At 38.8% G+C, this 24909-nt stretch overlaps 2 protein-coding genes across 5 annotated transcripts; one reads left to right on the forward strand and one right to left on the reverse strand.

Moving 5' to 3' along the window:
* The first annotated feature begins 868 nt into the window (after positions 1-868).
* Positions 869-11248, forward strand: smad4a (SMAD family member 4a). Of its 3 annotated transcripts, none has more exons than XM_024257786.2 (11): positions 869-1214; positions 1779-2107; positions 2207-2381; positions 2607-2636; positions 2715-2918; positions 3046-3153; positions 3521-3571; positions 3654-3837; positions 3977-4145; positions 4333-4471; positions 11060-11248. In XM_024257786.2, exons 2-11 carry the CDS (start codon positions 1868-1870, stop codon positions 11062-11064), a joined length of 1305 nt encoding a protein of 434 aa, XP_024113554.1. In that variant the 5' UTR covers positions 869-1214; positions 1779-1867; the 3' UTR covers positions 11065-11248. The 3 variants fall into 3 exon arrangements, with proteins under 3 accessions (XP_024113554.1, XP_024113552.1, XP_036070539.1); XM_024257784.2 differs by lacking the exon at positions 11060-11248 and adding an exon at positions 5202-6960; XM_036214646.1 differs by lacking the exons at positions 2607-2636; positions 11060-11248 and adding an exon at positions 5202-6960.
* rfx3 (regulatory factor X, 3 (influences HLA class II expression)) lies at positions 7442-23802 on the reverse strand. Of its 2 annotated transcripts, none has more exons than XM_024257781.2 (17): positions 23304-23802; positions 17388-17500; positions 17194-17282; positions 16700-16955; positions 15730-15804; positions 15324-15505; positions 15115-15234; positions 14919-15043; positions 14709-14824; positions 14277-14392; positions 13811-13965; positions 13624-13721; positions 12395-12544; positions 12112-12320; positions 11885-12038; positions 11720-11762; positions 7442-11559 (listed from the first exon to the last, which is right to left on the reverse strand). In XM_024257781.2, the coding sequence occupies exons 2-17, from the start codon at positions 17493-17495 to the stop codon at positions 11285-11287; spliced, it is 2271 nt and encodes a 756-aa protein (XP_024113549.1). In that variant the 5' UTR covers positions 17496-17500; positions 23304-23802; the 3' UTR covers positions 7442-11284. The 2 variants fall into 2 exon arrangements, with proteins under 2 accessions (XP_024113549.1, XP_024113548.1); XM_024257780.2 differs by having other exon boundaries at positions 16700-16958; positions 23304-23801.
* Between the last annotated feature and the right edge of the window lie 1107 nt (positions 23803-24909).

Genomic DNA, 24909 nt, shown 5'->3' on the forward strand with positions numbered 1-24909 from the left:
CAAAGTGGGTTACATCATAACAAATCACCCCTAAAAACACATGCACTCATAAGCTAATTAGTCCAAAACAGGGGTTTGGAACCTGCAACCACATGTGGCTCTTTGACCCCTCCATTATGACTTTATGGATAAAGAAAAATAAAAAAATAAGAACAATAAATAATGATTTTGGAGGGTCAGTGAGTGCAATCCACCAGATAATAAGACAGATTTTATATGTATAAGAAATATATGTAAAATGTTCATAATGGTGTAGTGTCACATACAGCAATTAGCTCAGATTTAAAGTTGATCAGTATTAGCAAATTTCTAGCCAAGATGGCCTATAATAAACTATAATAAACAAACAATAAAATAATCATGTTCTTTTTTAATCACTGCTGATATTACATTGCACTATCCACCACTATATCTGCTGCACTGAGATGATCCTATGTGACACAGGATGTCTTTTATTTTGAAAGGAACTCGTGTAAAAAAAATTACATTTGGAAAAAAATGCTAATTTATCTTTATGTTTATAATATAATTTTACGCCAAGAAATGAACTGTACTTATTTTAACGGTTTCTATGTTTTATATGTAAAGATTGTTACATTTAGAGAATTCTATCATTGAAGCATTACCACTCTTCAAAAAAATCATTATTTTATTGAATTCATGATCCTATTACTGTTGTTTTGCACACAATATCAATGTCAGTCTGATTTCAGACTCACGCTGCGGCTTCTAATAAAAGCTCTGAGCCACAGTGACAGCAGAGACCTGTGTGCAGTTTCTGGAAAATTAAAAATGCCAAAACAAGCTGCACTGCAGCGCCACGCCTGTCACATTTCCACTGCGCATGTGCAGTTGGCGCGAGGTGGGTGGAGGAAATTTTTTTGTTTGTTTTCGTGGCTAGTTAGCCCGTGAAATAGTTGGTCTTCGCCAACGCCATTGTGGTAGAAATATTACACTCGACGAATGAAACCTATGAACGAGTTAGACTTTCGGTAAATGTTAATCTCTGTGGAAATAGTGAACGACGAAGCGTTTCGGAGCAAGTTAGCTGGTAAGCTAGCGCGAAGTTGATGGTCGTCCATTAGCATATATGCTAGTTCGCTAGCTGGGTAAACGGAAGGGAATTAACAGAAAAATAATACATTTAGTTGGTTAAGTTGCATACCCGGCAACAGTCTCCACTGTGACAAGCTCTACTTCGACTGAAATTTGCGGTAAGTTTTTATTTGGGTGTTTGTTTCTGGTTTGACGGATGGTTTGTTTCTTTGTGGACCAACGTTAGCCACGAATAGCAAATGCTAACATAATGCTAGCTAATGCTAACCAACTTATTGCCGTCAGCGTGTTGTCTATTTTTTTCCACACTAAATAGTGTGTATTGGTTTAAACATGCGTTTTTTTTCATGTAGTGTATAGCCATCTGATTTTAAGGCGGTTTGTTTGCAATATTTTCTGATGTGCTAGCAACGTTAAATTAGCCCCAAAATTTAGAAAATACCGCGAGAATCTATAAAAACGTACAAGTTATTTTAATTTTGAAAGTCAAGTCAACTTGTTTAATTTATACTACGCTTATAACTAAAGTTATACAAATAAGCATTAATTAAAAAAAATATATTGTTTTTAATCAATTTGGAGGTAACCTATTTATACTCGAGTATAACACATCTCATTGACACAAATATCACTGGTAAAAGAAAAAGAAAGTTACTTAAAAAAACACATTTTGTCCCTCTTATGTTTTGACTGGAAAGTCATTATGAAGCTTTTTGTTTTAGGTTGAGCAACATCGGATCAACTCTGATCTCACATTGACCTCTCCTGGATAAAGGTTATAAGAGGAAAACCCAAGATTGTAAAGAGCACTATGTCAATCACTAACACTCCCACAAGCAATGATGCCTGCTTGAGCATTGTGCACAGCCTTATGTGCCATCGGCAGGGAGGAGAGAGCGAAAGCTTTGCTAAGCGTGCAATCGAGAGTTTAGTCAAGAAGCTGAAGGAGAAAAAGGATGAGCTGGATTCTCTCATCACAGCCATCACCACTAATGGGGCACATCCAAGCAAATGCGTCACCATACAGCGAACGTTGGATGGACGCTTGCAGGTATAGTGCTGTTCAAAATTTTTTGTTTTGCTTCCTGTTGTAAAAGATGATTGGTGGATAAAGATGATTGCTCTCTCTAACATCTTATCTGTGCTTTAGGTTGCAGGTCGTAAAGGTTTTCCACATGTTGTGTATGCCAGATTGTGGCGATGGCCTGATCTACACAAGAACGAGTTAAAACATGTGAAATACTGCCAGTATGCCTTCGACCTGAAATGCGACAGTGTTTGTGTCAACCCGTACCACTATGAGAGGGTTGTTTCTCCAGGAATCGGTAAGTAGGAGTCAGGTAGTTCAAATAAACACAGAATATAATAGAAGCACATTAAAGTGTATATGAATCAACACTTTTTTTACACTTAAACGTATTACATTTTCTTCAACAATTACTTACACATGCAATTATTTGCCAAAAAGCACACTTGAAATTACTCGGCACTAATTAGTTTAAAGTAGTTGTGGAAAAACTGATTCATATATCTTGTTAATGTGTTTGCAGACTTATCAACACTCACCATTTCAAATTCAGGTACAGAGTTTTTCTTTTCCTCGCCATAGTTTTTGTCGATTTTCACCTGTCTTAATCATCTCTCTCACTTTCTGCTAGGTCCGCTCATTGTAAAAGATGAGTTTGACTATGATAACCAACAGTCTCACTCCAGCTCCGAGAGTCACCTGCAGACAATCCAGCATCCACCATCAAGACCAGTTCCCCCGGAGACGTTCAGCAGCCCCGCTTTGCTGCCTCCGTCGGATGGCAGCAGCTCAGCCTCCACATCTGCTTTCTCAGCTATTAGTGCTGGACCTTCAAGTGAGATACCACTCAAGATGAACTCTTTAGTTGTACATCTATAACACAAAGCAGGACAAAGTCACTCCAAAGTATGGAATATTTTTATTTTTTCCCTTGCCAACACTGATTTCTGTGTTGTTTTCAGATCCTGCCCCAAACTGGAGCAGGAATGGCAGCTTTTCTGCAGCGGTGCCTCAACACCAGAATGGGCACCTACAGCATCATCCACCCATGCCTCACACAGGACATTACTGTGAGTAGACTGACAGCAAACAGAAGTTCTTAAAAATCAGAAATAATTCAGTGTAGAAGTTCTTATTTTGACTGAAATCACATTTTAAAATTAATTTAAACAATTGCCTCTGGCTCCATAGCATTTGTACTTTTTTATTTTAAAAATGTACTGTGTTAGACGATACGTTAACTATTCGAAACCTACTTTTTAAAAGCTTAAATAGTAGGCTACAGATTTTGGAATAAAAAATTAATAAAAATTTGAGTGAGAGAGGATGCTGTAGCTCTACAATGAAATTGATGAAAGTAGAAGTCGTTTCAAAAGCTGAAGTCATATTTCTGTAATTAAAAGGTGTCCAAGATAACAAAATAACATGTATTTTCAGGGCCTGTTGCCAGTGAAATTTCATTCCAGCCACCCATCTCCAATCATCCAGGTCAGTAGAAGCTTCAGGCAGTTTTAGCATTTGACAAGAATGCTTTTTATGTGTAACTAATGGTGCTTTTTCAACTGTCCAGCTCCAGAATACTGGTGCTCCATAGCTTACTTTGAGATGGATGTTCAAGTTGGGGAGACATTTAAGGTTCCATCCACATGTCCTGTTGTAACTGTGGACGGTTATGTGGATCCATCTGGAGGCGATCGCTTCTGCCTGGGACAACTGAGTAATGTCCACAGGACAGAAAATATAGAGAGAGCCAGGTATTCTATAACAAATTATAATATCATATTTAATACAAGATCTGTCATAAATGAATTCATGTTTGTTCTCTTTTGAAGTCCCTCCAAAAATATACTTTTTTAACTTGCTGTTCATCTTTTGTTTCTTGTTGTCCTGCAGGCTCCACATTGGCAAAGGCGTGCAGCTGGAGTGCAAAGGTGAAGGAGATGTGTGGGTGCGCTGCTTAAGTGATCACGCCGTCTTTGTGCAGAGCTACTATCTGGACCGAGAAGCTGGACGTGCCCCGGGGGACGCCGTTCACAAGATCTACCCCAGCGCATACATCAAGGTGAGAACTCTGGAGCACACCTTCAGTTTAAAATGCTAAAACAAGTTATATTGATCAGAAAGACGCACAAACGAAAAGTTTCTTTTTTTGTTTTGCAAACATGAAACTGTGTGTGCAAAATTTGGACCGTTCTTTCAAGGTGTTGCAGTTTCTTGGCAGATCTAGCAGCCTTGTTGTCCCTTTTCAGGTGTTTGACTTGCGTCAGTGCCACAGGCAGATGCAGCAGCAGGCGGCGACGGCTCAGGCAGCTGCTGCAGCACAGGCAGCTGCTGTGGCTGGGAACATTCCAGGACCTGGCTCTGTGGGAGGCATCGCCCCCGCCATCAGTGAGTGCCGTTAACTGCTGCACTTAGCTTTGAACAAGTCTCTTACTGTGATTACTTGCCATTGTCAAACGCTGTGAGGCAGATTTACATCTATACCAAAATATTGACTGTTTTTGTGGCCCACAGTTGCAGAAAAATGGAACAATCAATCAATAGAGCGGATTATAAAAAATGTACAATCAGACCAATTAACCCTATGAGGTTTTAGAAAGGTGTTCTGGATGGGGAAGCAACACTTGTTCTGTAGTTAAGTATGTTAGTTGTTTTGTCCACTTTTTTCTTTAAAGAATGTCATTGAGAAAACAAAATAACTGCTATTTGAGTTTAAACTGTGACTTAAAAACTTAAAGTGTTATTTTTGGGTTTATAATGCAGAAATATTTGTGAAACTTCAGTTTCCTCTTATTTTTATCTCAAATTCACAATTCCTGATTTTGATTTAGTTTCTTAAACCTTCCAGACTACTTCACATCAGTGAATAGAAGTCGTCATGACCATTTTTCTTCACGTTCTAAATGATAGAGAAGCTAGTCTGCAAAAGAACACCTCTGATGAGAGTATTTATAATGCTCTGGAGAGCCTCAACACTTTTCCTTAAGTATCCGTTAGGTCTGACTTATTCACTTCAACCGAACGGGGACCAGCAGACTGCTGGATGTTAGCTGATGATTAAAGGTCTGCTCTATTCCCCCTCGTGGATCTGACGGTCTCCGTTTTTAAACTCCTGCAGGTTTGTCTGCCGCTGCAGGCATCGGGGTGGATGACCTGCGCAGGTTGTGCATTCTGCGTATGAGCTTCGTGAAGGGTTGGGGGCCGGATTACCCACGGCAGAGCATCAAGGAAACCCCCTGCTGGATCGAGATCCATTTACACCGAGCTCTGCAGCTACTAGATGAGGTCCTGCACACTATGCCCATTGCTGACCCCCAGCCTCTCGACTGAATATATAGATATAAACTGTACAGAAGAGAAGAGGCGAGGGAGGGGCGTATATCTGGCTGTAATTTAACAGACAACTCCACCTTTGTGGCTCAGGGGTGTTGGAGGAGGTCTTGAGTCGCACGGATGCTGTACAGGCTGTATGAGTAGATGCAAAGACCGAATTCATGGCTGTCCGTTTACTCCAAACACTTCTTTAACTGCAGCTCTGTGAGGAGTTGCTTCTGTAGTGAACTCCAGATGTGCAAGTTCATTCCAATCAGCAGCTGGAGAAACATGCGGGTCACATCGACAGTAGCTGCAGTGCTCTGGAAGACGCAGCTGAGCGGAAAAACCAGCTCTGTCTGCTTGGAGATCAGGCCCGGGCTTCTCCCGCCTCAGATTTATGTAAACAGCACGGTAACAAGCCAGAGGCAATAATCTTTTAGTGTGACTTGGTTTTAGTGAAAACAGAAAGTTGCTTCTTTTTTCATATATTCACAATATCAAAGTGTAAAAAGAGACCATTTATCTCAAGAGTTGCCTTTGAAGTGACTAAATTCATTTTCTGAACCATTTGTCGTTACCTCGTCTGTATATCCTCTGTGGGTTCTCAGCTGGAGTAAACTGTCTCCTTTATTCAGCTTTTTTGGGCTAAAATACTTCCTGTAGTTTGAAGGTTTTATGTTCTCCTTGAATGACTTCTTGAAATATTTTTGTTTTTGTTTTTAGGAGCATTCAAAAAGCCCACTGAAACTGCATAAGATTAAAAAGAAAAAGCTATAAAATCCCCCCTAAAAGGTCATTAGTCTAACTGTTTTAGACTTAACACACCTGCATGAATGTTTTGATTTGTTTTTCCATTAGGTGTAAATTAGCACTTTATTAATTTGCATTTCTTCTCTTTTGTGGCTTTTTGCTGCATCTGTATGTTTTAGCATCGTTTTTTTTTTTATTATGCGAATGAATTTGGTTCCAAAGTTTAACATTTTCCCCCCTCCCTGTTCTCACACTGCTCCTAAAGATCTTACTTTCAGTATAGAATGCTGTATAATATTTCAGGTTAAAATACTACAAGGAGGCAGGCGTGTATTTCGTAGAGTCTTGGATGGTGCATCACTTTAAAATGGCTATTATTTTGAAAATTATCTGCAAGTCAGTTGATCCAAATGCTCAGCTGAACGAGGAATGAACTGTGAGGAACTGTAAGCCATAATGATGCCAAATATACTTTGTGAAATGTTGGAAAGGTTACTGGACTGCAGTCGTTTCAGTGTTACTTCGCTTGTGAAAGCTGGATTTTACTTCTATAAACATTTTGTCAGCAATATTGTTTCAATAATGTCAGTAGAGTTCTGTTTACCTCCAAGCTGTGGCAGTATTTTATACAAATTTTTTGTTGCTAATTTTACAGTGATGAACCATTCGAGTGATAGAAAATAAGATTTACAATCGTGGAAAAAAGAAAAATAAATGCGTGGTAATCCTAACAATCATGGCATACAATCTGAAGAATTATAAAGTTTGAATGCAATTGGTGTTTATATATGAATAAAACTGAAATGCGCCAACATTGTGTTGTTTACTGTAAATAAAAAACAAATCTGAGAAACTGGTTTTGAACAAGAAAATGTTTATTACTGCAAAGACAAGTCACAGATTTTAAGAAAACAACACTAAGAAGCTAGCCTGAGCTGAGATCTGAAATATTCAGAAAAACGAAACTACATGTGTCAGTAATAGTTTCTCTAGTCATCAATACGACACACTAAATGATCAAGTCTTTGTAAATATAAAATTCCCCAAATTGTCCATGTTTTTTCCTTTTTTTTATGTAAAACACAATACAAATCACTCTACACGCATTGGTTTGCTCGCAAATTTAAGAATATACATTGTATGTGGCAAACTTAACGGCACACAAAAAGGGTCACGGGAAACTTGTGTGTGTATATGTCTCATCAGATACTATACATTATCCAAAAAGAAGAAGAAATCACAAAAGCACTTTAGCCAACATATTAGATAAAATGTTTACCAAAAGAACAAATATTCTGGACAGAAGGATACTTTTTTTAATATAATATATATAAATATATACACATTTCGCCCAAGGTGAACTAAAACAGAAACCGTGCCCCAAATGCCACTGCCAAATGCTTGTGCTTGCAGTAGAGCGTGCTACAGATGGCCACGACTCACTAGACTCAAATGGCACTTAACAAATCTCAAAACAGGTCACAGCATTCAGAAAATATTTGACAAATCAAAAAAAAAAAAAAAAAAAACTTAAGAGAGCATTTTTTACTTACAGTCACTCTCTTTGTACATTTTACCAGTACTATACATGTAAAAGTTGTTTGCGGGTTCTTGTATTTCTAGTCGAGTGTGTGCATGCACAAGTCAGTGGTTGTCGACATCCAGTAACTCATCAGTAGTTGAGTCTGAGGGATTTCTCCTCAAAAACAAAACAAAAAAAACTGTCTTTTCAGTGGCAGCACTTGTGCATGTATAGGCCGGCCCTATAGCCTCCATCTGTAGCCCACCAGAGACCCAGCAGTCACCCAGGCCATCTGCTGCAGCCGGGGGGCAAAATTAAAGGCACCAGAGTTTGCTATGGGTCAGTGAAGCTGCCGCGTAGTCTACATCCAGGCAGTTCTCGCATATAGTTGAAGTACTTTGAAACGGTCTTGTTTGCAAACAGCTTTTTATAAAAAAAAATCTTTTAAAAATCAAAGAAATTAGGTACAGTTTTGTTGCAGCATTACCATCAGTCCAGTGTTTTATCAGGCAGCACTTTTTAAATAATGACAACAAAAATGTTTAAGGAAAGATTGACAAACAACTGCTAGCAGCACATGGCAGGAGTGCAAGACCAGAAAGCACTTACAAAAAGCACACAATTGAGATTCCAAGAAAAACATCCTTTAAGCCATTTTCACTTCAGGCACAAAAATAATACAAGTCACCATCCAAAGTACCAAATATATTTAAATTTCTGGAAAAAAAAGAGAAAACAGTAAACATGCCACGAAGAGAAAAAAAAGCATAATTAAAAAATAACTTTCAATCCTATATAACTGTAAAAACAACATTTCAAGATTGTGAAGAAATATTTTAATGTGATCAATTTTCAAGCCAGACATTTTTCTGTTTTCAGTTTCAGAAAAACGAATTCTTAAGGTCATGATGAAGATACAAAGAAAAAATAAAAACATCTGACTTTAACACCGCAGCTGCCTCACGTGAGGTGGTGTTTGCGTTTTCTTGCAAACGTCTGAAACTGAAAGTCAGATCAGCTTAATCGGAGTAAACAGAGACTGACGTGTTCCACGGGTTTACTAAGTGAAGGCGTCGTTGTTTTTACCCTTTAAAACAAAAACAATCCTGTAAAACAACATCAAGGGGTGTCCACAGATTTGTTAACCTTAAAAAAAAAAAAAAAAAAAAAAACTTTGCTATATTTTCACCCGTATTTGTTACCAATTAAGCATGATCAACTCAGAGTCCCAAGCCTTCAAAATAAAACCAGGGTGGCTTAATCCAGAGGGATGGTCATTTCTAAAAGGCCTTTTTGTTTGTTTGTTTTAGAGGCTTTATTTGGCAAAAAAACAAACAAAAAAAAATCCCTCTTTTAAACCTTTTTTTTTTTCCTTACTCTACACGGATTTAATACACCATGTTGGGGTAAACAACAAAAAAACAAACAAAAAAAAACAGCTCTCTCTGTACAGTAGGTCTGCGCTTTGCAGTAGTATAGTTCATAATTCTTCCTTAAAAGAATTACAAGCATGTAAAACAAAAGAAAAATACAATAAATATTAATAAATAAATATACGATGGAGAAACGGCCGTTTTAAACAAGCATAAAGAAAGAAAAACTCTTAGTAACAGAATTTTTTGAGTGAAGGGGCTTCAGTAGACCCCGCCCCTTCCTCTAAAACATAGAACAGTTCAAGTATAGATCTAAAGAAGTTAGTTTCCACAAGCTTTTCCCATTTTACAGTCTCTAAACTAGTGACAGATGAGCTACGGGAAAAAAAAACAAAAAAAAAACATTCACATATTAACAATCAGATCAATCACAAAAGAGAAACAAACAGATGTAGTGTCATCATTTCATATACTATACATATATATTCTGATATATATATCTATCTGTCTATATATCTCTTTGAATATCAGAAAATATCTACTTTTGGTCCACTGTACAAAGAGGATCTTCTAACAGGGAGCAAAGCATTTAACGGGCTCAAGAACAGAAAAAAAGTAGCATCAACATAAAATAAAAAACCAAAAAAAAAGGGTTATCAGAGGTGAGAGAAAAAACAATGTGGGTTTCTCTCCGTCACGTTAAGATTTGTGCAGTACAGTGGTGGTTGTGTGCAATAAGGTTGGGCGACTGTGCTGCACGCATCAAAGGGCTGGCACCACTGGTTTGAGGTAGGGTGACTGATGGATGTGTTTCCAACACGCACATACAAGCACACGGATGCAGACACGTGGAGCTCAAAAAAAGCACATTGCGGGTCTATCACACACACACACGCAAACACACACACAAACAAACAAACGCAGGCACCTTTTACCAGATGACAAAGGCTAATAGGCTTCAAGAGGGCAGAGTGAGGGCAGGAGCAATAAAGACCATGGTTTGGGAGAGCTGATATAGAGGAAAATAAACCAAAAAAAAAAAAACCCAACAGGTGTGTGTCTGTGCCCGCCTACCCCCCGGGTCTCAGTACTGATGAGCCAGCCCAAATCCAGCAACGAGTCACCAGAAAGCCAAATGTGAGGCTGGGACAACGTAGAGAGGGCTGTGGGCGTCTCTACAGCACACAGTCAGGACTACATGGACAGCTGCATTTAAGGATAAGGCACTATGATAAAGCCGAGGTACATTATATCCCTGACATTCCTTCTGCTCTGCAACATGGCACTGTGGGACAGGAAACAGCTTTCGCGTGGCCCCGAATGGCTCACTCTCAGCTTCCTATTTTTTTTTTTTATATATATATTTGGTCCACTGCAAACGTAAATGCAAATTCCTAAAAAAGAACCAGAAAGCGGCAAAAACCAGTGGTAGGAGGAGTAATGTAGGGCGTTTTGAAGATTGCAACACATCCCATGAATCCGCATTAAGAGGACGGTGTGACGCACAGAAAAGCTAGAGCTGAGGGTTTTTTTTTTTTTTTTTTTAAACAATTTAATCTCAGTGTTCAGCAGCGCAAATGTTACGGGACGTTTGCTGGTGGCGACTGGCCCAAAATCCTGTTTAGCATCACACGAAACAGAACGTTTCCCTGTTTTTAGCTACATACAATACTCACACACTAGCTAGTATACTTCGATGTAAATGTGAGTGTATATTTAGTATACTTCAGCTAGTCTGGTGTGTATCAGAATGCATATAAACAGAAATCAATCAAAGAAACAACTAGAGAACTTAAAGCACAATGATAGCACCATGAGCTTCGAGTGATACCAATTACTATGTACAGTGGGTGGTGTTTGGAGTAGGTCGGCGCTCTGCTCTGCTGGGACTTGTGACATGGATTTGAGCTCAGAGACATCAGTAGTTTTGCGCTCAAACTGTTAAAATGGTCAAATTTAGTCCTTTCCCTCCACGTCCCTTACGCCGCCTGCCGCGCTTTTTTTTTTTCTTTACAGGATGACTAGACATCCAGATTGGAAACAGTCAGACAAAGACAGCACTTCTAGGTCAGACGATCCCTCCTCAGCGGACGGGGCCACACAGAGAGAGGAGACTACGCTCACACAGGCGCAAACGGCAGACGATGCATGAAAAGGACACTACACTTACGGGTTCTGATCGGCGGGGACAAAATAAAAACAAAACTCAGACCGGACACGTTCAGCTCTGCCCTCAGACCCTCAAACGGAGGCGTACGTGTTGCCTGTGCAGTGGCGGATGGTGGGAGTACCAGTGGGGGGTGTTAGGATGTGCTCGGTGTGGTCCTGCTGGGGCTGCGGCAGGGAGTGGAGGACGCTCGGCTGGACGACGCCCACCACGGGATGGGATCCGTCCTCCAGGGCTCCAACCTGGATCACCTGGATTACCTCATGCTCCGACTTCTCCCGCTTGGCAAGAGGTTCTCCGGACTCCCCCGAGTACTCTTCCAAGTCACTGTCCATTCCACTCGTTTCATCTAGAGGAGGAAAAACACATCACCACATATGTTTTTTTAAATCAACAAATACTTTCCTAGTTAAGATTTTAAAGGAGAAGGTGACATCTTTAGGAGGACCCCGTTTCTTTGAGCCTCTGGGAAGAAATTAAAAATATAAAAATATCCCTTTTTGGCTTACCTTTATCAATGTTTGCAAGGGATAAGGTGTTGAGGCTGTCAAACTGAAAAGACACAAAATAAATAGGCACACACTCGTAATGTTGAAATAAAGATTAATCACCAGAGAAATAACACAATAGGAATATAAAGATTTAAGGACAAAAGGGAAACGCGGTGTGTTTACCTCGCCCATTACACCAATAGGCGTCTCTCCGGTAGCTTGAGCCACCCGATGTTCCACCAGGTAAAACATGTACTCATCATACAGCAGGCGAATCAGGTGAAAGGAACCAAAGCTGGCAGCACTGCGCAGAGTCAGGTCCCTGATCACCATAGAGCTGCAGAGACATTAAAGACCGGCTCAGTTTGTATCTCCACAGCGCTCGGCTACAGTTGTTTTATTTTGCTGACCTGTAGAAGGACCATTTGAGCAGGAACTGTCGAGCTGCTCTGGGGAAACTGGGCCTGTGCTCATAGGGCTTCAGCACCTGGGTGACCACATTATCCAGCCAGGCTGCCCACTGCTCCAGGGAGCTCTGCTGCTGCAGCGTGGCCTTGAAGTCCTGCTCCAAGTGCTGAACCACCGTCTCCTCACACTGGCACACCCATGATGCCTGCTCCTGGGAAGTACGAACACAAAAAGGTTCAGTCTTTCAAGAAGACGCAAACGAGACGAACCATCGGGAATTCTTACCTGTACGTTGGCAAAGTCAACACGGTTCAGATCACTCAGCATCTGGTTGATCTGGGATGTGTTCTGCAACACAGCGCGTGCCGCCTGAGCCAGGTGGTTCAGTGACGTATATCTGCGCAACGTTTGCGCAAAGGCACTAACAACGGCAATCTGTGACCACAAGAACATAATTGTTAGCATCTTTAGGGAGGAATATGATCACAGAATGAGACGTAAACAATAGTGTGAATGCTTTACAGTGATTCTCCTGCGCCTTTCTGCACGTATAAACTTTACACGTAAAAACTCAATCAAACTTTCAACAATTTCATTAGTCTTGGTATCAAAACGTTCAGCTCGTTCGGGACATTACTGCTTGTAAATAAATGAGAAATGGCTCAAATCTTTCAAAAACTTTGTGCACTTTGGAACTTGTGAACATCTGGATACTTTCAGCTAGAGACACCGTTTAAACTTTTAAATGGTCAGCAACTACTGGGTTTTTAGTTTAAGTTGGAGTTTAGCTTTTATTTTGAGCAACAAACTAGCTGTTTTCAGCTAGTTTAGACATTTTTCCCATTTTTAGGCTAACTTGGGCTTTATTGCGCTATATTTTAGCATTATTCTGGCTGTTTTTGGCAAAACTAGGCATTTTTCATTTTTTAGGATAATTTGGAGTTTAGCTAAAATTTTAGCATTATCCTCGCTGTTTTGCCTAATTATCACATTTTTCCAATTCTTTAGGCTACTTTGGAGTTTGGCTAGTGTTTTAGCAATATGGTTAAATATTGGCAAAATTAGTTATTTTTACAATTTTACAGGCTAATTTGGACTTTAGCTAATATTTTAGCATTATTCTGGCTGTTTTTGTTGTATTTTTTTTTACAAAACAAGACATTTTTCCATTTTTTTTGAATAATTTGGAGCTTAGCTAATATTCTAGCATTATGATCGCTCTTTTGGCTAATTTACACATTTTTCCATTTTTTTAGACTTGTTTAGAGTTTAGCTAATATTTTAACATTATGCTAGCTGTTTTGGCAAAATTAGACCTTTTACCAGTTTTTTTGTCAAATTTTGTATTTAGCCAACATTCTGGCCAGCTTTCGGCTTCAGCATTATCAGCATTTTTAGCTAGCTATCAGTTTCAGCATTTTCAGCTTTCAGCTCTGGCATCTTCAATAGCCACATTCAGCTTACAACATTCACACTAGCATTAGTTAGTAGCGTTAATTACTGCAGTAATGCACCTTGGTCTGGATCATTCTCTGCGGAATGGCATTCATGGCATTATTAAGCCAACCTTCCAGGCTTTTGGCAAAGTTGCGAATGGCTTGAGTCAAGGCACCTAAAAACAAACAAACACAAAACAACTGGTAAGTTAATAACAACAGAACCCCCACAGCACGTTAGCCGAGTAAACATGAGGTGTCTCACTGGGAATGGGTCTCAGGACATCAGGAATAAGGATCTCCACGAGGGCCTGGTACATTAAATGGTCACAGGTGCTCATCCACTTCAGAACTGCCTCATTTCTGCACAGCACCAGCAGCCGTGCTCGAGGGAGTCGGGCTTCAATCTCGCTTATGCTGCTGCCGAGGGAACACAGCACATGTACTGGGTTTGGCCTTGACATCAATCAGGTTCAAATATGTACAGCTGCATGTGAGTTTAATAACCCTAATAGACCAGCAAATGAGTGATTTTGATTCTTACTGGAATGATTTTATAGGAGCACACAACTCAGAAAAGACTAGAATGAATCATTTTTGTGGTGTTATTGTGAATTCTTATTTTTAACCCTTTCTACAAGCTTTAAAGTTCTTGTCTTGCTTTTCAAACAAAAAATTTAAGTAGTTTTGAGACCTATTTCTTGCTGAATTCACATGCTTCTGGGGCTTACCTGTTTTCTGTTACAGTGGCGCCCTCTACTGTTTCAGGGGGAGAATAACGCCAGAATGTCTGCCACAGCTTCTCAATTAGGCTGAACTGAAGGTTGACAACTACATCAAGGATTGCCTGGAACAGGTTCAAGGAGAGGAAGGAAGATCAGTCAAAATGTGTTTTATTTTCTTTTTAAAACATTTCAACTCTTCAGTTAAATATTTGATCTCAACTTTAACCCTTTAACACCGAAGCTCCAGTGTTTATGTTCTTTGATTTAGTGTAATTTTTTAATTCAATCAACGTAATTCCAGTAAATTTTGAAGGAGGAAAGCATCTGGAATCTACTGGAATTACGTTGATCGTGTTAACGCTTAAAAAGTTAGTGTTTTAAAAAAACTTCTTTATATTCAATGATTTTGTGGTTGAGTGACTGAAAAGGTTGTCCAACCTCACAGTGCTCTCTGTAAAGGGACTGGAGAGCTTTCACATCCTCTGAGCTGATGTTCTCCGTATTGCTCTGTCCCAGGTCCAGCTCAACAAAGTCAGGGAGTGCCCGTGATGCATCTACAGTGAAGCAATAAAACAAAGAAACAGGTCAAAATAAGTACATTTGTATCTTTCTGTGCATTTGAAGTCCAGGATTAAAAGGAAAAAGGACCTATGAACTGCTGGTGGTGCTGGCTCTGTGCAATGACCGTCTGCTCTGCTGCACCAGGATGATGCTGGCCTCCACCTGAGTAATTCTCCCCAGAGCTGCTGTCAAACTTCTGCACCGGCTTGAACCTGAAAGCGCAAACTTCATTACGTCTGACAGCCAAAATTAGCATGGCAGGATTTGCCAGAACGTCTTCCACCTCTGTTTCTGCTGAACAGGCTGCTGCCTCAGAGCCATGTACTGCATGTCTTCTTGAAGTCTATTTAGCGGTGAATCTGGTTTCACACGTATACCATAGTAGTGATATTTGGAGTTCCCTCTGCAAAGGGAAAAACAAATCTCAAAATGTGTTGACAGGCAAAGAAAGTGTTGACAGGATTTTTTTTTTTTTTTTTTTAAGCAGCCAACCTTGTTCCAAGGCGCCGTGTGCGGAGTCCCATGAAGATGGAGCGAATTAGTTTGCCAAATGAGGCTGCATTAACGGGGTCCAGCTTCTGCTCCTGGCAGTGGCGGAGATAATGATTGTAGAGGGTAGACCGCGGTAGACTCACCCCCTCTGCTGTCTCATAATTGTCCAGCAGCCACTGGAGCTGCAAAAAGAAACACGCTTTTCAAAACCAGACCATGACACCGTCCAGTGAACTTGATGCTGCTGTCGTGTGACGGGCTTAGCACAAGCTTCTAAAGGCGGACCGCAAACTTAAAGCAACGCAACAGCGAGCACCTCACCAAACTGAAAGAGATTGGCAGGAGCAGAAAGGAGAGAGGCAGATTTGCAGAAAGAGTTAAGCAGGCGTTGAGAAAAGCAACTTACATGGCTGTTGAGCAGCGAGCTTCTCTGACTGGATAAACCCTCAGATTTTTGGAGCGTCTCAATCGCCATTTCAATCTGATAAACCACGAAAGCACAGGACAACAAAATGTAAGAGGGGAAAAAATCCGAACCAAAGCCAGAAAAAACGAGAAGTCGATGTAAACGTGTCACTTGGCCACAAGCGAAAATAAAGATGATCTAGAATAAAAAATAAAAATAAAAAGATCCCAAAGCAAAGCAGCACTAAAACCCCAGGCAGAGCAGAAAAAATACTTCTAGAGCTCATAAACGAACAGTGAAAAAGGCTCATTTAATTTCAGATATCCAACTCCCACACATATACTGCCAGGTTTTTACTAGAAAGACGGACTCTAGCAAATCTGACCAAAGCAAACTTTGACTCTTTTCAGCTTCTTTTTAAAAAAAAAAAAAAAAAGCTGACTATGTTTACATGGCAACAAAAATCTGATAACTGTAATAATCACAAACTCTAGAAATCTGATTATATTTAAAAAAAAAACTGATTTACAACTATCTTTCATTGGACTCATAATCAGATTTTGTGTTCATGTGAGAGCTCACAGACTTACAAATACACGATGTAGAAAAATGTCAGATTATTGGGAAATGTTTCTCTGTCCTAATCAGATTTCCCACCATCAGATAATTGCCATAAACTAATAAAGGAGATCAGATTATAATGTTTATATGATCCCAGGAACAATCTGATAACCGAAGCTAATGATCAGATTTTAGTTATCGCAGCATTTGATTCTCCTTTCGTTCAATCGTGTCTCGCCTGTTCCCACTTAGGAGATGGAATGCTGATCTGATGATAGCACTAACATGAAGGGAAACACAAAGTAGGATCAGGAGTTTGCAGAAGGCGCTACAGAGGGAGAAGAGCTTTTTTTAACCCTAATCATCACAGTGAGCGAAAGCTGCCTTTGGCGGCTGCTGTGTGACTTACAGTGGCCGGGGAGGCTCGTGCCGTCTGCGTGGCAGGGTGGGGTCCAGCATTGTCCATCAGGTAACCCCCTGAACTGCTGCTGATTACTTGACCCCCTGCGAGACCCATGCTCATTCCTCCGGTTCCTCCTCCTCCATTGTTGGTCAGGCCGTGGGTAGTCACCACAGTGGACACCTGCGACGAGCTCCCCTGCGTGTCGAAGTAGCTCCCTCCACTGTTCTGGCTGTACAGCTGCGGCTCTGAGTACGAGTAAGTCCTTCTGTTCGGAGGAGAGGTCAGGGGTCAAACCTGCTGTTTATTTTCTGAGTGAACTGATCACAGCAAAACTTATGATTCCAGGCCTTCAAATGGGGGGAAAGAACAGTTGCATTCCTGTAACATCATGTGCTTACACCATGAATGACTGCAGGAAAAAGGCTTGAATGGAGAACAGCGAAGAGGGAATGTTTTTGTGAAGTGGCATAAGAGCGCAGCTGAGTAATAGAGTGACTCACATGTTGCCGTTGGTGTAGACGCCACTGTTTTCCTCCACATACTGCACCTGTGCTGGGTAAACATGCTGAACCTGCTGAACAGTCTGGGCCTAAAAAAAAGATCGTAAATGCCTCAGATAAATTAGTCCATTAGCTAAAGTCGCAAGTGCACTTTTGCTGGAACATGTGGACTTTAAAAACGGACATAAACATACCTGCTGCTGGACAGGCACCTGCTGGGTGGAGCCAGTAGGCTGGACAGGCACAGTGGTCTGAAGAGGGACAGTGGAGGTGGAGTCAGCGCCCGCCTCAGGGGTCTGCATGGCGCCTAACCAACAGACAACGTATAAAAAACAATTAAAAAAAGCAAAACTACTAGTTGGAGGTGCATTTAAAATAATAATAATTAAAAAAAAACTGGAGCAAAGTTTAACCAAGAAAGTGCTAAATCAGTTCATTAAATTAATACATCAATCTTTATTATAGTATTTTCTTGATTTTTTCTGCCAAAAAACAAGTTTAAAATAGTAATTTTTTTTATTCTCCTTGATTTTTTTTATCTTTATATCAGTACTGATGTGAAAAGTGTTCACAAGTAAATAAAAGTGGTTTAGAGGGAACATTTTAATTACAAATCTGTATTTAATGAGATCGATTCCCAGCTTCAGCTACATTCATTTAAAGCTCAATAACAACAGCCTAAATTAAAGAAAGGACAATAATTATGTCAAATATAAGAAATAAATAGCCTTTTTAGTGTTACTAATATGGCTTTCCAGTTGTTATCAGAAAGGCAACACCTTCTGATGCACTTTTTTTTATTAAATCCATAACTAAACAAATAAATTTCAAATGCTTTGTGTGTTTTCCGCGCTGACGCAAGCAATAACAATATAAAAAAATGCAGAAACCATCTAGATATGCCATAAAATAAGTCAAACTGAGGAAAAGAGAGGTGTGATCACATATTCTGCTGCATTTCTTCCCTAATCGATGCCTCCAGAGCTGTTCAAGACCAATTGTACCCAGTTTTTTCCGCGTATGGTACTCAATGTACTGAGAGCCTCATGCATCACTGACACACGGTCTTGTCTCCACATTGGAAGCCATAAAACAAGTTAATATTTAACTAACTCTAAATAGATGCTGCTTGTCTGCCAGTTCCCTTTTTTTTTTACAGGCTTCACATCAGCTACATCTGAAGAGCACGGATCCACAACCCATGCAGCTTTTCACCACCACAGAGACAGCTTGTTACCTTTAAATGAAAACTCTAAATTAGACTGATTTAAATACACAACTTTAACAGGAGGAGGGCCAGATAAAACGAGGGAAACACTGGGGGTGAACCTGTGTTTGTAAGTTAATAATAGTGTGGCTGCCGTTGCTCAGTTGTTCCAGGGAAAAGCCACCTTCAGTTAATCACACAGTTTCCATGAACAAGCCTCTCTTGGTTAATTAAGCTGGGTCTCCTAACAGCTTCAAATCACTCCAGGGACAGCCTGCCACTTTTTCTCACTGTTACACTGGCCCTCTTTTAAGTTCACAATTCTTTATTCATGGTTTTCAGGTGACTACAGTAAAACTTAAAAGAAAGCTTTCTTCTTTTGGGTTTTTAAACACCAAAGGGAGAGGAGACATCTTTACTGTCCTGTCAGATGACTTTTCAGACTCTGAAAATAAGAGTTTTATGGTACTTGTCATAGTTTGATGCCATAAAAAAAAAAAATACTCAATTTCTAATAATTTGATGTAGATATATATATATAGTAACAAAACAAGACAGTATTTTTTTTGGTCCCACAGAGAAATGAATAATTCACAAAGTAAAAGAAAAATAGGATAAAATAAAAAGAATTTTGGCATAAAAACTCATATTTCAATAAAAAACACTAATATGTAAAATAAAAAAATAAAAATAAAAAAAACTAAACACAGTAGTCCGGACAACAATGACAAATATTTATATATATATAAAAAAATGAAGCTACAAATATGTAATTAAATAGGTATTTATCCATCCAAATGGCTAATATTAGAAATAATAATTAGATTTTAATTAAATGTTCACTCAGTTCTCGAGTTGATCCTACATGATCAATATTGTTTGGTTACCAGTGTAAGTGTTTTATATTAGTTGCAGCTTTAAATAATAATTGTGTTTGGGTCAAAATCGACCCAAATTGAAAGTGTGAAAATAGGTCAACCCAGTATTAGTTAATTAATGAAACCCTGCAATAAAATGTTGACGAAAATGTTTTTTTCTTATAAAAAAAGACAAAAAAAACTATGTAAAAAGTAAATATAAAAAATTAATTGATTCATGAAATTTCACAAATCGATCACTAAACAAATACTTTAATTCTGTTAGTTTGTGAAACTGTAAAATCTTGTAAACTAAAACAAACAAACAAACAAGCTGATGATACACAACTAATGAGCACCAATGCACAAACAACTTATTTCATTTGTTGTTTTTTTTAGGTAAAAGCAGGGCACAAATGCTTTAAAATGTCATTTCATCCAGCCAAATTGTAGCCTTCAGCTTCCTATTACCAGTTATATAAAAAAGACACGCAGAGAGTGGACAATATTCCACAGAGTAGTTTGAAAGCTAAAGTACATCGCCCCAACTGAGCCTACCTAATCGAGGAAAAGAGCCCCTGTATTAAAGCGCCCTCGATGCTTTACCTCCACCCCCCCTTCCACAAAGAAATCCACGCACACACACCTCTTGCCACACCATTCAGGCACTCCCTTGTGGCCCACTTAAATGCTGTGCTCCACCGAGCAAGTGCAAGCCCTACAAAGACACGGAGGAACAAAAGCCACCAAGGAGCGCAACATTTTGCTGGGAGTTTTTCCCTTTTCTTTTTTTACCCCCTCTTCAATTCGTCCTGCCAAGATCCCCGACCACAAACCCAGTGCAAAGCACCGTAAACTACACACAACTTTAAAATCTTTAACGGCTATGAGTGACAACGTTGGAATCTCACGCGCCGAATCGAGAAAGCACATAAAACTGCGTTTGTTGCACACGTGATCGGACGCTGCAGGAAAACAGCGGGAGGAAGATGTAATTGAAAGTTGAAAAGGCGAGGGGGGAATGCCGAGAGCCGTGTTGCTTCAATAAGGATTTAAAAAGTAGGAAGAAAAAGGCTTCGACTTACACTGTCAGTGCAGCTGATTTTAATGTCAAAAAGTGTGGATTGCAAAAGTATATCCCACTATTCCTTTTCAAAAGATGTTTTTCAGTCTAAGTTTAGATCTTCTACCTATTCCCACCCCCCCAAAAAACCATTATAATTGAGAGGCCGCAGAAAAGACCAGCTCAAATATGCAGCTAAGCCCTGAAAATGTGTGATGGAATAATTGAATTAATCAGTCGCTCTTTAAATGATTGGAAATGCAACAGGATCCAGGCAGCAGGTGGCATGGTTCTATTTCTGCCCTACTGGACTACAGGTAAGTGGTAACATGATCTGATAACTGGCAGTTCCCAACATCCTGTTTTGTTTGTGTGTGTGTGTGTGTGTGTGTTGCGATGACCTAATTTGGGTTATCTGTATTGAAAAGGAAAATCTAAGATAGAAAGAAGAAATAATAATAAAAAAAATACTTTATTTTGGTTTACAAGAAAAATGAGCAACAGGTTAACACAAAAAAATTTAACAAAACTAGAAACATTACTCTCAATTAATGCTTGATTCTAAAATTGGTTCCTCATGGCGTGCATCTTCAACATTTTGAAGAGCACTTCTTTGCTGCAAATAGGATGAAGTCTATAAGGGAGACAGTACAACTCCACCTCTTGAATCTTTAAGAACCTCTTCAGAACCTGAACATTATTGAATTTAGTTTAAGATCGTTTTCTCACAGCATTTTCTATTTTTTTCATCAATCCACCTTAAATAGTCTGCAAATTTCTACTGCTGGAAGATGAGGAACAATTAAGAACATCACAGGCCGAACCCGTCTGATCTACAGCAGCAGTTTCCAACTGTATTCCTGGTATTCCTAATTCCCATCCCTTAACTTCTGAACCGTTCTCTTGACAGACATCCATCTGACATGAAATGAAATCCAAAGACTCCTCTCCAGCAGGGGTTTGATGCATTGTATAACAAACATACCAGCTGTGATTGCCTGAGCACAGATTTGCATCCGTGTAATGCCAAACCATTTTTAATATTCAACTCATGATAGCAGCTTTAATTACATTTATTATTTTTTTTATGCAATTCCTTTTATTTCCATTTGCTGCAACCCTAGACTTAATATGATACATAACCTTTACACGATCATACAAAAATAACACAGCATGGATTTGGCTGTAACTTTTTAATATAAACTGTACAGTTGCAGTTCTATTCAAGGATTTAAATTATTTAGAGACTGCTGCAGCTGTTACACAATTGTTCTAATTTTAATTTGTTTGTTGCTGCAGCTGACATTTAATAAACCTAATTTGCAACAGGGGACTGACTCATTTTGATTCAACTCTAAATTTTGACTGTATGAGTATGACTATTACTCACTCAATGAAGTGAGTAAAACCAGATCTTAAGACTGTCACTAGTGTTTTTTATTTATTTATTTATTTTATGTACAGTAAAATAATTGTTTGAATTTTTTTATCTAATATTTTTAAAATTGTTTCCCATAGTATTTTTTATCATCAGAAATTAAAACAATGGAGAGAAACTTAATTAAATAAACTTTTTTTTTTTTTTTTTTGCCAAAGATTTAATGCATCTTATCAAGGAAAACAATTTAAGCCATCTCCTGGCACGGGGGTGATAGGATGATAATTAGGGTTTGTTTTGGAGTTCGGATCTTGCAGCCAATTATGAATCTTTCTGCACAATCGTTCAGCAAAGCTTTATTTATCTGTAGCTAAAGCTGACTTATGCAACAGGTCAAAGACACCAACGATCAACAACAGTTAAGTAAATAATTGTCAAAAGCTCAAGAATAAAAAAAAAATCCTTTAGTAGTTGCAAGTACAGATGGTCTTAAGACAGGTGGAGGAGTAGCACCTGCCATCTCCTCCTTCACAACATAAAGTCACCCTTTTTCACGTTTGCAACTCACACCCAGGCACAGATACACACACACATGCACACCTGTTCCCTTTCCTAATGGGAATGAGAGGTTGCAGGTGAGCAAGTGGACCCAAGAGGAAATGTGATGCAACACTGAGAAACTTCGCCTGAAGGATGGGGTCTCCCAGTTTTTGATTGTTTAATGGCAGAAAATTAAAAACAGATTGATTTTTAGTAAATAAATGTATAAAGAAAAAAAACTTTTTTTAAAACAATTATTTTTATAGATTATTATTTGACAAATAAAAACACAGTTTTAGAACATCCTGTTTTACCACAAATATTGAAATATATAAATCTGTACTAAGTGATTCCTTCAGAGCTAATGTTATCGCGTTCTTATCATTACCAGTTGATCCCACAAAGAGCACAGATGGAGAGCTAACGCCGCGATCTTGCTCCCTAAGACAAAAGGGAAAGTAATGGCTTAGCTATTGTGAACCTATTAGAGAGTGAAAGGCAAGCGAGCACACAGCACTTTCCCTCTGCTAATCAACCTACAGATATTTTTTTAGCGGCAAAAAGCGTAAACACACACTCTGACCGTAACATTTACCCAAAAATGGGACACCAACAGAATTGTCGGAAGGCATCGCTGGCGTTAGCAACCTAGCAACAACAGACACCTGCTCCAGCTGACCAGTTAGCATCACTGACTAGCCTCTGCGACCACTCAGCATGGCAACTTCCGACCAATTCTTAGCGAATAAAAGCTGTTTTTTAAAGAACAAAATGGAGTCAGTCCGGTCCGTAAGACTCTCTAAAAAGCCACACAGCCGGTTTCTGTTGGCGACCAGGACGCCTCGCCTCAGTTAGTATCCACAGGCAACGTTAGCAAGCAAGCTAACACGTTACAAAGAAACACCCTCGCTAGCAAAACTACCACCGCTACCCCGCGAGCCTCCATCCAACAGCAGACAAAACACAAACCACAACCGCATTAAAACCCCTCTCGTAAAATCATATCCTGTGACGCCAAGGAACGACTTACATTAAGGCTAAAAATAGTAAAGGATTTAATCAAACCTGAGCCGTGGACTGGTTGATGAAGATGAGGATGATGGAGGAGGTGGTAATGATGGAGCGAGAGGTTGTTGTTGGTGGGTTACAGTCGCCAGGACTACGGTGACTATGGCGCTGCCTCACCGGGCAACAGTTGCTATAAAACTCACCGGCAGCGCGCAACCTTAGCAGGCAGGTGGGAGGAGCACGCGGCAATGGAAACACACGTTAATACATACGGCGAGAATCAAATACGTACATGCTCGATACAATAACGATTAGAACCATCAGTGGATCGATTTAGTCGCTTTTTAGGCGTTTTTTAAATGCTCAAATAAACTCAACACTTCAATTAGAAGATTTTGTTCGAGTAAATTACTTTAATTTAAAGTCCTTCCTCAAATTTTACAAAATAAATAAAATGTTATCAACCACTTTGTTTTCCATGTTATTACAGTGTTATAGTAATTGTACACTTTTAGCCTTCATAACAATATTTTTGCATTGCAATTTATAAATTCTATATATCTGCATATATCTGTTTTATATCATATTAACAAAGTAATAGTATTAATTAAATTGTAATATTTTTTAAAATAATTGAAAAAAATAATCTAAATATTTCGATTTTTAGTGTGAGAATATAAGGGAACATATATATATATGGATAAGTTGTTAATTCATTCAAATCAAAAAAGACTAATACCATTATAAAATTGTTTCAAAATAAATACATTCAATTATATTGTTTGAAAATTTGGATTGAGGTAGGGTAGGTTTATTTAACAGTGGAAAACACATGTGATGGCACAAAAAAAAAATTATAAAATCAATATTACGGTCCGGTGTAAGGAAACACTGAATTTTACAAATACGTGACCATACAGTGTGGTATCATGTTATAGTAATGTTCTGTTTTTATTATTTTGGATGTGGAAAAACAAAAACGGGCTGAAATTTATTCAATTTAAAATGTGATTAAATTTGTCATTAATGTTTATTTCCTTGTACACATATTTAATTGACACTTGATTATCTTGCAAGAAAAACAAGGAATCCAGAAAACTTCACTGTTCAGTATTTATCTTTGAGTCACACAGGTTGAATTTTTGGCTATAGATGGATCAAACTTTGAGTTGGTGAATCGGATCGTTCAAAATAAACCAATATTGACGATGAATCGTATGGTCAACCACAACTTTTTGTATGAATCAAATTGATTTTTCCCCAAATTCTCTTAAAGTACTCAATTAGGATTGGTTTATTCTTGGCAATTTAAACTATAGAGGATAAACAAAGCACATACATACAAAGAAATATCAAAGTTTAGATGATTAAACATGGCTTTTTTGAAAAAATAATAGTAAAAGAAGATACATATGCATATACAGTATATATATACATCCTTTTACATCCATTATAATTACTCTTACTCATAAATAGACATATGAGTACTCATATATACTATTTGTAACACATTGAATCCATTAAAGTTTTTAATAAAGAACGTAATTATTTGCTTGACAAGGACTGGGAGGAAGCACATTTATTTATTCCCACTTCTATTATGTTTGTGCTATTAATTGATCGCTTTTTTATTGCTTAATTAAAGCTTTTTTAAAAAATACAA

This window comes from Oryzias melastigma, linkage group LG12 (genome assembly GCF_002922805.2).
Source record: "Oryzias melastigma strain HK-1 linkage group LG12, ASM292280v2, whole genome shotgun sequence".
Lineage (NCBI taxonomy): Eukaryota > Metazoa > Chordata > Actinopteri > Beloniformes > Adrianichthyidae > Oryzias > Oryzias melastigma.